The sequence below is a fragment of the Cibotium barometz genome, chromosome 47 (genome assembly GCF_041138505.1).
Source record: "Cibotium barometz isolate CiBa-2024 chromosome 47, ASM4113850v1, whole genome shotgun sequence".
Classification (NCBI taxonomy): Eukaryota; Viridiplantae; Streptophyta; class Polypodiopsida; order Cyatheales; family Cibotiaceae; genus Cibotium; species Cibotium barometz.
The window spans coordinates 23,037,671-23,051,628 of NC_141092.1; the positions used below are offsets into that span (position 1 = coordinate 23,037,671).

Consider the following 13,958-nt stretch of genomic DNA (forward strand, 5'->3'; position numbering starts at 1 on the left):
CTCAAAAATGTTTCTTGAACATTGTGAGCAAGGGGTCCAACAAGGTGTAAACATTGTGGACTTTCTAACCGGCATCACAAAAATACACGAGGGGACCTGGGTTTGAATCTTAATTTTTTTTTCTCATTTGAGTCGCATAAAAAGACAAGCATTAAAAAACATCTAATTTGAGTACTCACTTCGCAATTAAAAAAAAAAAGCATCACAAAAACCTTGGGCTTGTGTGAAAAAGGACACAAGTGGAGGTCTGAAGTTTTGGTTTGAAAGTATTAGCGGCAGGCAGGCATAATTTGGCGCACAGAGCCAGCGCGGTAAAATCACGGCACTTCTGCAAGGGGTTTCTGAGCGCGCGCATCCTCTCTCTCTCTCTCTCTCTCTCTCTCTCACACACACACACACACACACACACACACACACACACACAGACAAACATATACGATCGGTCCCACCTTCCCTCTTTGCCTTTACCGTTGCGTCATTGCGCCGAAGGATGGTTCATCATCTCTCATCTCTGCTCTGACGAAATCGTTTATCAACAACAATCATGTCAAAGCAAACGGCCCAGGTATGTCCACAGACTCTGTGAGGTGTGTGTGTCTGTGAGAGAGAGAGAGAGAGAGAGAGAGAGAGAGAGAGAGGGAGGCTGGCGTATCCTCTTTTCAAAGATCAGACCTAGCAAACAAAACAGATCGCAGCTTTTTGGATCTTTCAATCTTGTTAAATTCTAGGTTAATTTTGACTCAGAACAGTGAAGTACCAGATTTCAGCATTGGTTACAGGCTAGCTGCTATATCAGTACCTGCTTCATCCGTACTAGTGCCATATTTTTCTGCACACTGCTACCATCTTAAAATTTCCTTAAATTTTTCCATTTTTGTACTCTACATATAGACTTAAATGATCACACAGGAGTTATCTGTGCTTAAGAAGCTTGGAAGAGCTTCCTTTTTGGTGCAGAGTTTGTGACCAAGATAGACCATTGGAGCCTTAAGCTGCTGTGTAAAGCCCTCATGTATCAGTGATTTGAACTAGAACTTCGGTGCAGACTGTACCATTCATGATTGGTGCCTCCCCCCCCAAGGGTTGTCCTCATGTAATATTTTGTACTTATTTGCCCCAAAGGCTGTCAGAATACGCAGTGGAGATGATGACTAAATCTGGAAACACAAGAGCAAGTGCAGAAAATAGACAGCAATGGAGAGAGAGGCGTATAACTCTACTATATATACACAAGAAGAATCCTGAATACGATACAAGAATGGCAAGGGGCTGTGGGGCCATTTTATATGGCCCCCAAACAGCAGTCGGCCTGCTGTAGGGCAGCTGACAGGACCTACATCTCCACGACCAACATAAAGACACCCAGTCGACCAGAAATGAACAGTTGGCCATCATAATCAGGGTGTCCACGACCTGTACCACAGTCGGCCAGCACTAGAGCTGAAGTCGGGTACTGCAGGTACAGTCGGCCAAGATCAAGGTCCTCCTACCACCACAGGACTACCACCCAAGCCACAAAAAAAAAAAGGAAAAATGGGGGAAAAATACGGGGAGTGAGGAAAAATGAGAACAACACCTACAAGGGCGGGCACACCCACAACAAAGGCCATGGTGTCTACATAAAGATGGGAGATGACTTCTAACACCCCCTCTCAGCTCCTGGTTGTGAAACCAACCACAGGGAGTTGGGGTGCCGCTTGAGCAAATCCTGAGATAGTGACTTCGTGAGTGAAGAGGTCCACCGTACTGTCCTCCGTCGAACAGAACTCTAGCAAGATGTCATTAGCAACGATCTGTTCACGAACAAAGTGCCTTTGGATGATCGTGGGTTCCTCCAGTGGAAGCCCAATCTTGCCATGCAACCTCTGCAACCACCTCGCAACAAGCAGCACAAGCAGCCTGGTACTCTGCCTTTGTCGACGACAAGGCAAAAGATGACTGCCTCTTATTGCTCCATAAAACTGCCCTTGGGTCTGAAGTAGATCTCCTCGTGTCTGGATCTCCTCCCCAATCTGAGTCACTCCAACCGTGGAGTCGGACTCCATCCATCAATCCCCCTCCTGTGTAAAAGAGTCCATGATCCTTTGCATGCTGCAGAAACCACAAGATACGCAATCCTGCCTCCCAAAGAGTCATCTGCAACCATGAGCTCAACTGCCTCATCAAGAAGCTCCCGTCCAATCTGGTATCCATCAACCAAATCAATGAACCATTCTGCTTCCGAGTCAGAGAGGCATCACATTGCTCACAAGAATCAACACTTGTTACGGTGGGAAGCCAAGTCTTGGAAACTTGTTGAAGACCACGAAAGGCCTTCTGAAACCTATCAACCACCCCCTCTGAATCCGGAACCACAAAGCCCGGAGAATCCACCTCCTTCTGCAAGTAATCAATTGCCACCTGCTTGGCTCTCCTAGAGGTCCCCGTGGAAAGAACATCCTTATCTACAGGAGTTTCTTTGTCCCGAATACTACGAGACATCAGAGCATAAGTTACCCGCAAAGTTTCCTTGGACTGACGAACACAAGAACCACCAACATCAGTACTGGAAAGTTCTTGCTAACTGCTGCCTTCAACTGGCAAGCTATCTACCATCTGGTCCTGGAAAGCTTGCACCTGCAGTGTATCCACACTTAAGTGGCCATTACCAGACTTCCACTCATCACAAAACTGAGGACCTGGAAGAGAGAGTGCTGAAAGCTTGTAAACTCCATTCTCCACTCCGCCTTCCCAGACTACCTGGCCTGTTGCTTTGTCCCGAATGTTAGACATCATCCCCTACTTGTTGGCTTCCTATTTGGTGTCCTATTTTAGCCTCTAGGATTGACCATGTTAGTCAGAGGGGCTGGTCACCCCTCACTCATATTTTACCCATATTTATTCCCCATTTTATGGTCTTGGGATTTTCCCCAGTCGTGGAGGTATTTATCCCTAGTCGGCTGCCTTCATGTAGAGGTATATATAGCCGGCATGCCTCCCTCATATTTTACTGCTTACATTGCTTGCCTGTCTAGCTGCAGTCCCTCACTAACGAGGTTCTCCCCTCTTGCTCGGGACATGTATTCCTTTTGATGATGATATTGAGAGCAGGTTCTCACTTGTGTTTCCACTCCATCTTTCTCTCTCTCTCTCTCCCTCCCTCCTGTGTTTCCACTTTCCCTTCTTCCGTTGCACATTCTATCATGGTATCAGAGCGCCGGTGATTTTCAGCGTTGGATGCTCCCTCCTATACCTCTTCATATCTGCGTTTTTTCTGCCCCTGGAGAGACCTGCGTTTTTGTGTTTTTAGCAAGGACAGCAGCACATAGGTTGCTGCGTTTTTCTTCAGGTGGCTGTCTACAGCAGTTTTTAGCAATTCTCAGCGTTCATACCCCCCCTGTAGTGCTGGTTGCCTGTTTTGTACAGGCCAACAGCAACATATTTGTTGCGTTTTTTTTCTTCTACAGGTTTCTGATGCTGATTTGCTGATCTGAGGCTTGGGTGTACCTATTTCTTCAACGTTTCCATATTCAGCCCCTTATACCTCTGCGTTTTCAGATTTGCAGCCATGATTGCTGCGTTTTTTGTGAACCGATCTTGCTGGTAGCTCTACCTTCAACTGGGCTTCATCTGTTGGACCCGAAGGTACCCGAAGGTGTGGACACTGGTTGGCCTGAATTTTCAGGTTTGTAGCCCTTGTTTGGCTGCGTTTTCTTCTCCAGTGGACACAGATCACTTGCAGAGGGGGTTTTTTGATTGGATTGTGGCTTTGGAGGCAGTTTGGTACTTGAGGAGGATTCTGAATTTCTGATTTCAGTCAGTCTTTTGCTGATTTTGGAGCATCTATACCTGTGTTTTGTTCCTGGCCTACACAGTTTCCCGGTTTCTACATGTTCCTTGCCTTCTGTTGGCGGTGGAGTGCTATTTTTGCTGGATAGCAGTGTTTTGGCTGCGTTTTGCTTCCCATAGGAGTTTTCTACACTCAAAGGGGGCCTTTCTCCAGCTACTTCACTTGAGGATCAGTTTCGGGAGCTGTGTTGTATCTGTGGAGACATTCTTCTTTGACAGGAGTTTACAGTTATTTGGAGGAGAATAGTGATCTTTTCAGAGATCCTGAGCAGAGTTTATTTTGTCCGAGCTTGTGTTCTTTGCAGTATTTGCAGAACAAGGAGGGTGTTTTGCCCTTTTGCGGTGTGATCCTTTCACATGGATCTTTTATCTGTTGCTGATTCTTGGGATCTGGTTCTACTTCTGGAACAGTCTTCTGCTATCCGTGATGCTTTTGAGGACTTTGTTGCCACAACAGTTTATATTCATGCTTCTCTTCCTCATTGTGAGGAGTCTACCTCTGTCTCTCTTTGTGATGCTTCTGAGGATGCCCCTCTCCCTGCCAGTTCTGATGGCTTGTTGTTTTGGAGGATGGTTTTTTGGACCCAGTGTGATGCTTTGGATCTGTGGTTGCTAACCGTGCCTGGGGCACAGTGGTACTTCCAGAGTTTTTTGGATTTGGATCAGAATCAGGTTGGGCTTGTACCAGTCCGACGATATCATTTTTCAGAGGGGGATGTGGAGTCCTTTCATCTTGCGATGCCCACCTCAGTGGCGTGTACTTATGTACATCATTGGGCAACTCATGTTATGGAGTTTGAGCCGATGGACCCCATATTTTCTACAAAGTCTTTACATCTTGCGATGCCGACCTTTTCAGAGGATGCTTTTATACAGCATTTGGCTACTCTTGGTCCAGACTTGGAGCAGATTGACTCTATTTCTTTTGAGGGTTCTAGTGAGGAGCAGTTTGCTTCTCCCAGGATTGGTTATATACAGGATCTGATCTTGGTTGGTTATGAGTTTTTTCATACCTTCTCCAGGCTGGATACACGACATTCGACTTCGGGGAGTGTTCTTACACTTGGGTTTGGAACCATTATTTGGAGCAGCACGTCGCAGCCTATATGGTTGTTTTCTTCCAGAGGAACGATGTACCTGGCAACTTGTTCTGTTGCTTTTGTAGCTGAGTTGCTGAGGAGATTGCTTGTGGAGCTTTCTTGGTACCTGTTTCTGCAGTCTTTCATCTTTGATCGAGGACGGTGTCTCTGGCTTCTTGGAGTTTGCTCAGCATCCGGTGCTGAGAGGGGGTGTTAGACATCATCCCCTACTTGCTGGCTTCCTATTTGGTGTTCTATTTTAGCCTCTAGGGCTGACCATGTTAGTCAGAGGGGCTGGTCACCCCTCACTCATATTTTACCCATATTTATTCCCCATTTTATGGTCTTGGGATTTTCCCCAGTCGTGGAGGTATTTATCCCTAGTCGGCTGCCTTCATGTAGAGGTATATATAGCCGGCATGCCTCCCTCATATTTTACTGCTTACATTGCTTGCCTAGCTTGTCTAGCTGCAGTCCCTCACTTACGAGGTTCTCCCCTCTTGCTTGGGACATGTATTCCTTTTGATGATGATATTGAGAGCAGGTTCTCACCTGTGTTTCCTCTCTATCTTTCTCTCTCTCTCTCTCCCTCCTGTGTTTCCACTTTCCCTTCTTTCGCTGCACATTCTATTACCGAAGAGCAACAAAATGCTCATCAAACTCCACCCGTATGCCAGTCTTGCAAACCTGATGCACTGACAACAGATGGGAGAGCTGGCCGACCGGAGCTACATATGCTGGCCGACTGGGAAAAAGGCCAATTACATAAGGTTGGACATCATGCTTTTTTTAAGTCCTTGTCTAGAGATGAGTCACCATAACGCGCCAAGGGGTAGTCAGGATCAGTGTTGTGGCCGTCCCGTGTACCCATGTAATGATGTGCCATCTCGGGCATGTATTAGGGTGCTCATCGTCAGTTAATTTGTTAAAAGTTTTTCTTGGTGTGTGCGAATCTTCACATGAAGTACTAGCAACACCATACGTTTTGGGGACATGGATATAATCCATTTGGGAGCTTGTGGCCAGCCTTTTGGCCACGCAAATGGGAACCATAGGCATTATGGGTACCCACTGCCTTGGGCACGATACCCAAAGGCAAGGCACCCATTTGAAAGGTCAACACAAGGCAAAAAATCCTCACGACCAGCCCACGACTAGCATTAACACAAGTCGGCCTGCTCTTGCATATAAGCATGTGCTTGAGTCTATAGCTTCCATCTGTCAATCTTGCAACTATTTAGCGTTGATACACCTGCTCGAGGCAGACCTCAGCCCAAAATGCAAGTCATAGGACATCGACTTCAGCCCCAACTCCGCGTAGAAGCAAAAATGCAGGTAACCAGTCTGTGAAGCAAAAACATAGCATAGAAGTGCTGTCTAGCAGAGGCGACCTCAGGCCAGCCTCACACCTGCACTCTGCACATCTTCTAGGTCAGCAATTCAAGGATGTTTTAAGCCCTGCAGGTCCATTACATTCATACACCAATAAAGCAAATACACCTATAGGTGGGGGCCCTTCTGAGGGTAATTGGCAGCCAATCGTGTGTACTACTCTCTCTCTTTCTCCCTCTCTTGCCACTACTCTCTCTTGCATATTTTCAGTTTCTGAATGTTCTTTGCTAATCAAGTAAAAGGTTCCATAAGCTTCCGCATGTGTGTGCACACACTAAGTGCACCAATATTATTAGGCTTGGTAGCCAACGCACCAACATTAGACTACTATAAATAGGATTCTAGGCCTTAGTCATATTCCTTCATTGGTTAGTCAGTCATTGGTGAGTCACTCATAACTCAAGAGCAGTGCTACCATTGTCAGTATTGTATATATTTCATGTGAGTATAATGCATGGTAGATTAGGTCCTCTCTCTGTATTGTGTATTGAGCATGAAGAACAAGCAGTTTGTGCATGGGTTTAAGTCTGGTAAGGGTAGAAGAAGTGTGTGGAAGATTAATAAAGTTGTGGTTAAGATTGTGATGTGTTCATGACAAGAGCTTACCTTAGCCTATGCCGAAACAAGTGTCGTTTGGTACTTCATTGTGGAGAACTTCCCATGTGGGTGCGCTAGCCCGTCATTCACATTTGTTTCCTTATTATCACATTGAGGACACTGCATGGCTATGGGAGTGAAGGTAGAGCTCTTTTTGCGTAGATGAGGCGACAAGAGTATAGCCTTCGTAGTGATTATCTCCCATAAGAGGCTCTCATAAGAGGAGGGTAGAGAAGAAGCTCAAGAAAGGGAGAAACCTACACTCAATCCTATCTAAGCAAGCAAACCATCAAGCTATGCAAAGATTCATAGTTTAAAAAAATTCGACTTTAACATCATGGTGCTAATCGCAATCAATCAATTCATAAACATGCTTCCACAAGCACCCGTGTTACATTGGTATCATAGCGTCAGGTTTTGATGGTAGAAAGGTTGCAATTTTTTTTCTCATAAGGATGTGGAGATCCATTGCAAAGAACCTCATCTTCATTAGTTTTTTCACTTAGGTTTGTGTTTCTTTCCATCAAGGTTGCGTTTTGCAAATTCTGTACGAGATAGCTTTTGTGTGTGCAAGGGGTTTGTGCCAAAGGGCCAATCACACCAAGTAGAGGGTGGACAAAGCACGCAAGCAAGGTGGCATGTTGGTGCTCCAAACACAGCCAGACGGGTGGAAGAAGGTGCATTAGGTGTCTAGTGGTGGGCATTCAAAGGACAAATATGGGAGAGCATAAAGGTGGCCAAATTCAACAAAAACACAGTCTTATTCAGGCTGTAGGACAACACACAGTAGACAACCAAATTAAGCAAAAATGCAGCACTTTTCAGGTTAGAGGACAACACAAAGTAGGTAGCCATCCACAGCAAAACGCATCAAAAGGGTGCTTCCAAGTTGGTGTTGCAGGCGGGCTAGTTTGTGGGCGGAGGGGGCAGATAGGATAGCTGTCAAATCCCCTCGGATCCCCTCGTGATCGATCTTGGTTCGAAACTCGAATCCTGCAAACAAACGAACAACAAACAACAAAGGGGGTGCAGGCCTGACCCACCTCCTAACCATGACAGCCGTGGGCGAGCCCATAGTCTTGGCTGTCCCCACCGAGCCACGAGCTGAGCTAACTAGGATGACGTACCGACCAATCTCCTCCTCGCGACGTTCCATACCGCCACGAAGCTACCCTCACGGGCCTCGAGACTGCTGCCGGCCTCGGCTGCACAAAGCAGGTGCACGTCTGCACAAGATCCAGGCTCCAAGACCATAGAGCTCTCACAAACTCGCGAGACTCTCTATCTCACAATAACTAACCTTGGCCACCCTTTTATAGGCTCTTGGCCGGTCATCGAACGTCTACACTTGGGCGCCCGCCCGTTCATACTTGGGTGCCCGCCCCTTAGAATTTCCCTAACTCAGCTCGTCAATCAGCCTGCCTAGTTCCAAGCTTCTCCAAGTCTCGAAACTAGTCTTGCATGCGTGTAGCACATGGTAGATACACACTGAGCACATGGTAGATACACAGTGTATACATGACATACCTCCCTTCCTCTAAGAGCTCACTCCTGAGCTCACTAAAAAGCCAGGGTAATGCGTCCTCCTCAACACGATCCTTCCACTTGATCTTGTATTCCGTGATAAGCGTATTACGTAATCTTCGTTCACGAAATCCAAGAATCTTTTCAGGTTCGTGCGGAACAAATGTCATGTCTTGGACATCTATAATTTCTTGAGGAGTAACTAACTGATCTGCTCCACCCAGTACTTCCTTAAGTCTATTGACATGAAATACAGGATGAACTTTCACATGAGAAGGCAAATCCAATTCATATGCAACTGAATCAATCCGTCGTGTAACACGAAATGGTCCACAGTATCTAGGGGATAATTTCGGAGATCTACTTGTCCGTAAAGTCTCAGAATCTTTCGGAACTCGCAAATACATCATCGTTCCTTCAGAGAACCTCTCTGGGTGAACGATATCTATTAGAATAAATTAGAATAAAACCTGTCTCGGTCTTGAGCACTTCTAATAGATTCCTTTGCAACTTGTAACATTTCTTGCATATCTTGCAAAAAATTACGTGTTGCATCATGTTGAAGTCCTGAGAATCTTACTGTAACAGGTGATCTTGGTTGAAAACCATACATAAGCATGAAAGGACTAAACCCTGTACTGGTATGCTTAGTACTGTTATATGCAAATTCTAACATAGGAAGATAATTCTTCCATGAACTCTATCTTTTGGATACATATGCTCGAAGCATATCCTCCAAAATCTGATTCACTCTTTCAGTCTGGCCATCAGATTGAGGATGATCAGAGGAACTCAAATTCAAAGTTGTTTCCAACTTCTCAAAAACAAGTTTCCAAAAATCACTCGTAAACTTACTAACTATGTCCTGTGGTAATCCGTACAGTCTAAACAATTGCTCGATAAAGTGCCGAGCTAATTGTGTAGCTGTAATAGTCTTTCGGGTCGGTAAAAATCTAGCCATTTTTGTCAAGCGATCTAACAACCCAAATAGAATCATGGCCTTGATGTGTTCTTGGCAATCCGGTAATAAAATCCATGGAAATACTTTTCCATTTATTACCTGGGATTTGCAAAGGATGCAACAACCCAGCCTGTCTAAAGCGTTCAGCTTTATTTGCCTGACAAATTTGACACTTGAGAACATAATCTTCTACATACCCTTTCATCTTTGGCCGATAAAAAGTGTGTTTCACTAATGATAGCGTCTTGTGTACCCCAGGGTATCCAGCAGAAGGGGCGTCGTGACACTCCTTAAGAATCTTGGACCTAATGTCCGGGATCTGTGGTACACAAATTTTGTTATTACGGAATAGCAAACCATTCCGAATCATCCACTGGCCTCCTGCAGCCTGAATGGTAGACTGCTCAGTCATCGAGTCTTGGTCAATCAATGAGCTCCCATCCTGGATCTTCTGTCAAAATGGACCAAAATAACTATCAGTCTTGCAAAGCCCTCTCAATGACTGAAATAAGTCAGAAATCTCGGTGAACGACAAAGTATTCACCTCTCTAATCCAACTGAGCGCATCTGCAATACTATTCATGGACCCTTTCCGATAACGGATCTCAAAATCAAAATCTTGCATTAACTCTGCCCAACGAGCTTTCCTTCCTCTCAAATCATCCGCATCACACACATACTTGATTGACTGATGATTAGTCAATACCACAAACGTGGAGCCATATAAATAATGTCTCCAAACCTTGAGAGCATGAATCACAGCATAAAGCTCCTTCTCAAGGGTTGGCTAACGAGATTGAGTGTCGTCTAGCTTTTTACTTTCAAAAGTAACCGGTCTACCATCTTGAAATAGAGCAGCCCCGATAGCATAGTCACTGGCATCAGTTTCAAGAACATAAGGCCGACTAGGATCAGGCAATGCTAAGATAGGTGCTTCCTTGACTTTATCTTTCAAAAGTTTGAAGGCCATATCCAAATCGTTATTCCAAGTGATAGGCTGATTTGACTTACGTCCACGACCTTTCGTACAGATTTTCGAAGAAAAACAATAAAACCGAGAAAAGAACGAAGTTGTTTCACTGTTCGCGGTACAGGCCAGTCCAAAACCTTTTGAACTCGATCATAGTCAATGCTCAATCCATCTCTAGTGATCTTGTGTCCCAAGTAAATGATGTCGGTCATAAAGAACTCACATTTACTCGACTTAGCATATAGTCGATAGATAAGACAATCGTGAGGTGTCTGACATGATCCTCAAGAGTACGACTATAAATCAAAATATCATCCAGGAACACCACCATAAATTTCCCCAAATGTCCACGAAAAAGATCGTTCATCATTTGCTGGAAAGTGGCTGGAGCATTGGTTAACCCAAAAGGTAATACGAGAAACTCGTAATGGCCATACCTAGTCCGAAAGGCGGTTCTTTCGACATGCCTTTCATGAATACGTATCTGGTGATAGCCAGTACGTAAATCTATCTTCGTGAAATATTTCGCTCCTGCTAACCGGTCAATCAGGTCATCTGATCTAGGGAGAGGATAACGGTTCTCAATGGTCAGCTTGTTCAATCTCTTGTAATCTATACACATTCTCCAAGTATTGTCCTTCTTTCTCCTAAGCAACACAGGTGCACCCCAAGGTGATTTACTTGGACGGATCTGGCCCATCCTCAAATAATCTTCGAGTTGTTTAGCCAACTCATCTTCCTCGGCTTGGCTCATCCTGTAAGGTGGAATACTGACAGGATGAGCACCAGGGATCAAGTCAATACGATGATCTACTGCCCGTTCAGGTGGTAAACCCGATGGCAATTCCTTAGGAAATACATCTTGAAATGAATCAAGTATCTTCTGTAATTCTTTACTTTCAAACACACTTAATTCATTTACATCCATGGAAGGGATGAGAAAAGAAGAAAGTGGAATCAATACACAATGGAAAGCGGTATACAAAGAAGAATCCATTATATTTTCAAAATCAATTGTATTTACAAGAGGTCCCTGAGAGGGATGGATACAATCACCTAAAATACTATACTTGGTGTCCCTATGCTGAAAAGAAAAAATATGACTAGACCAATTTATCTGGACGTCAAGAGTCTTAAACCACTCAATCCCTAATAACAAGGCTACATTTTCCAGATGCATAACATAGCATTCCAGAGTGTCTTTGTAGTCTTGAATCTGGATTGGAAGTATTTCCACCTTGCGATCCCAAACTTGCTTTCCCGCAGGTAGGCGTACCTCATAGGTATGGTCGCTGAGTGTCGTATCAAGACTCAATTTCTGCACAAGTTTGTAGTTAACAAAATTATGCGAACTGCCAGGGTCTAAAAGAATGTGAATCTTATGGCCATTCACTTCTCCATAAACTCGGAGAAGATCATTTAAGCCAAATACTTTAGAATTGAATAGACAATCAGAACAAGTACTAGGGCGAGAAAGTACAGTAATTGACTTACCTGTCAGACAACTGGTTAGCTGCCTTTGGCTTGGGTCCTGCGTTTGACTTGGTACCCTTTTGCTTTGGGCACGCATTACGCATGTGTCCTTTTTCTTCGCAGATAAAACAACGTCCTTCCCTCTTGAGCTTTGAAGCCCTAAGGAGTCATTTCTTCTTTGCTGGTGTCGAACTTGAATTCTTCGAAGGTTGGTCTGAAGACTTTCCTTTTGTCGTGTTAGCCATAGGTGCGGAGAACTTTCTTTTATGCTTGTTCCCCTGCTCGGTAATGGGTTTCGACTTGGAAGAGACCATCGTATCATCATAGATACAAGCTGAATGAATGGCCTCGTCCAAAGTTTTACATTTGTTATTTTTAACCTGTAATTGGTACGAGTTTGGTAAACCAGCTACGAAAAACCCCAAAAGAGCAGTGGGATCCATCTTTGTAGCTTTCATCTGCAAGTCACGAAACTTCTGGAGGTAGACCTCATAAGTGAGGTGCTGCGAGGTCATGGGCAAAGCTGAAAACCGGGCAACAACATCGTAATCATCCTCTTTCTTGAGGAATTCTTTCTTGAAAACGTCTTGAAAACGTCTTCAAATTGTGCCCAAGTCGTTGGCTTAGGGTTGAGTTCCTTCCACCAAAGCAAAGCTTTGTCGGACAGGAAACCTGTTGCTAACTGGATCTTCTTTCCATCATCATATGGATGAAATTGAAAGTGAACTTGCCACTTATGTAGCCACGTGTCCACGATCTCCTTGGTTCGTTGCTTTTGCTCGCCCCCGAACGGTTCCGGAGTAATGTTGGGGCCTAAAGCTGAAGCCAAGGTATCCATACCCGAGAAAGTAGAGAGGGTAGTGGTCAATAGAGCAATGGAGTTCTGCAAAGCTTGCATCTGGGCTGCGATTTGTGCCTGACGTTCCGTCGAAGAAGCTTCGAGAGCTACTTTGAACTCTTGGAAATCTGATTTTGACACAAAATCGTCAAAAAGATTGGCATCGGTACCTTCTGTAGCCGGCAAGCCTTCGTGTTCCACGAGGGGCTCCAACTCTGATTCTTGGGTCGACATCGTGAAGAGGGTACGTGGAGAGAAAATTCGATCTTTGCACAACAAAAGTGCGAGCGAACTTGAGAGCTTGAGAGCTTGAAAACTTGAGAGATGTGTGGCAAGAAGCCCACTTGAGGGGGTTTATAAAGGTTTCCCAAAAAACTAAAAGCTCCCAAAAGCTATGCTTGGCTTTTTCTTTTATATATATATATGGATATATATATTCTATTGTCTTAAAAAAAATAAAACACCTTGGAAACCTTGGAGGGTTCTTTTAAAACTTAAAAAAAAAATTTTAAACTCAAAAAGAGAAAGCCCATAAAAAAAAACGTGTGCTTTCACCTCCTTTTTTTTTTCCTCCAGGATTAACTGCCGGCTCTAGGATTAGCTACCGGCGCATGCTTTCATTCCGGCGGATGCTGTCGTCAGCTGTGGTGTTGCCGTCGCCTGTGTGTAGCCTGCACATCATGGCAGTGTTGGCCCGCTTGCCAACGTAAAGCTGGCCACCTACAGGGCTTGGCTGGGGCGCCTGCGTAGGCCTGGGCTGGCCTGGGCGTTGCCCGCCTGGCGTAGGCGTTGCCTAGGCTGGCTGCGCAGGCCTAAGCCGCCTGGCTACAGTCCTAGGCGCTTGATCGACGACCCGCCTGCAACACGTCAACCAGCACGTGTCCCCAGCACTCGGCCAACCAACGCGAACCTGCAATCTAGCACTTCGCTCGCTCGCTCTCTCAAACGTTCAACGAAAAGCGACATGCTTTTTTTTTTTTGGGTTTCTCTCCCTGCAGTTTATGCGTATGCACAACAATCATGCCTCTTCTTTGCAAAGTAATCAACCCTACTTAGACTACCACCTCCCATCAACATGGGTGTCTTTGATGAAGAAAAACACATACTATTTCTGAAAATTGCAGTATGCACAGAAAAAACAGCAAGTTTTTTAACACATACCTTTCTTCGACCTCTTCTTCTCTACCTACCGACTTGCTCGTTCACGAGGTATGCTCTGATACCACTGCCAAATCCCCATAGATCCCCTCGTGATCGATCTTGGTTCGAAACTCGAATCCTGCAAACAAATTAACA

At 45.0% G+C, this 13,958-nt stretch overlaps 1 protein-coding gene across 1 annotated transcript in view; it reads left to right on the forward strand.

The window, feature by feature from the left end:
- Positions 1-235: 235 nt before the first annotated feature.
- LOC147611518 (myosin-11-like) overlaps positions 236-13,958 on the forward strand; it is a 151,537-nt gene continuing 137,814 nt past the window's right edge. Inside the window, exon 1 of the mRNA XM_086784912.1 lies at positions 236-565. Within this exon, the coding sequence (XP_086641038.1) occupies positions 545-565 (21 nt within the window). The 5' untranslated portion in view covers positions 236-544. The remainder of the gene's footprint in view (positions 566-13,958) is intronic.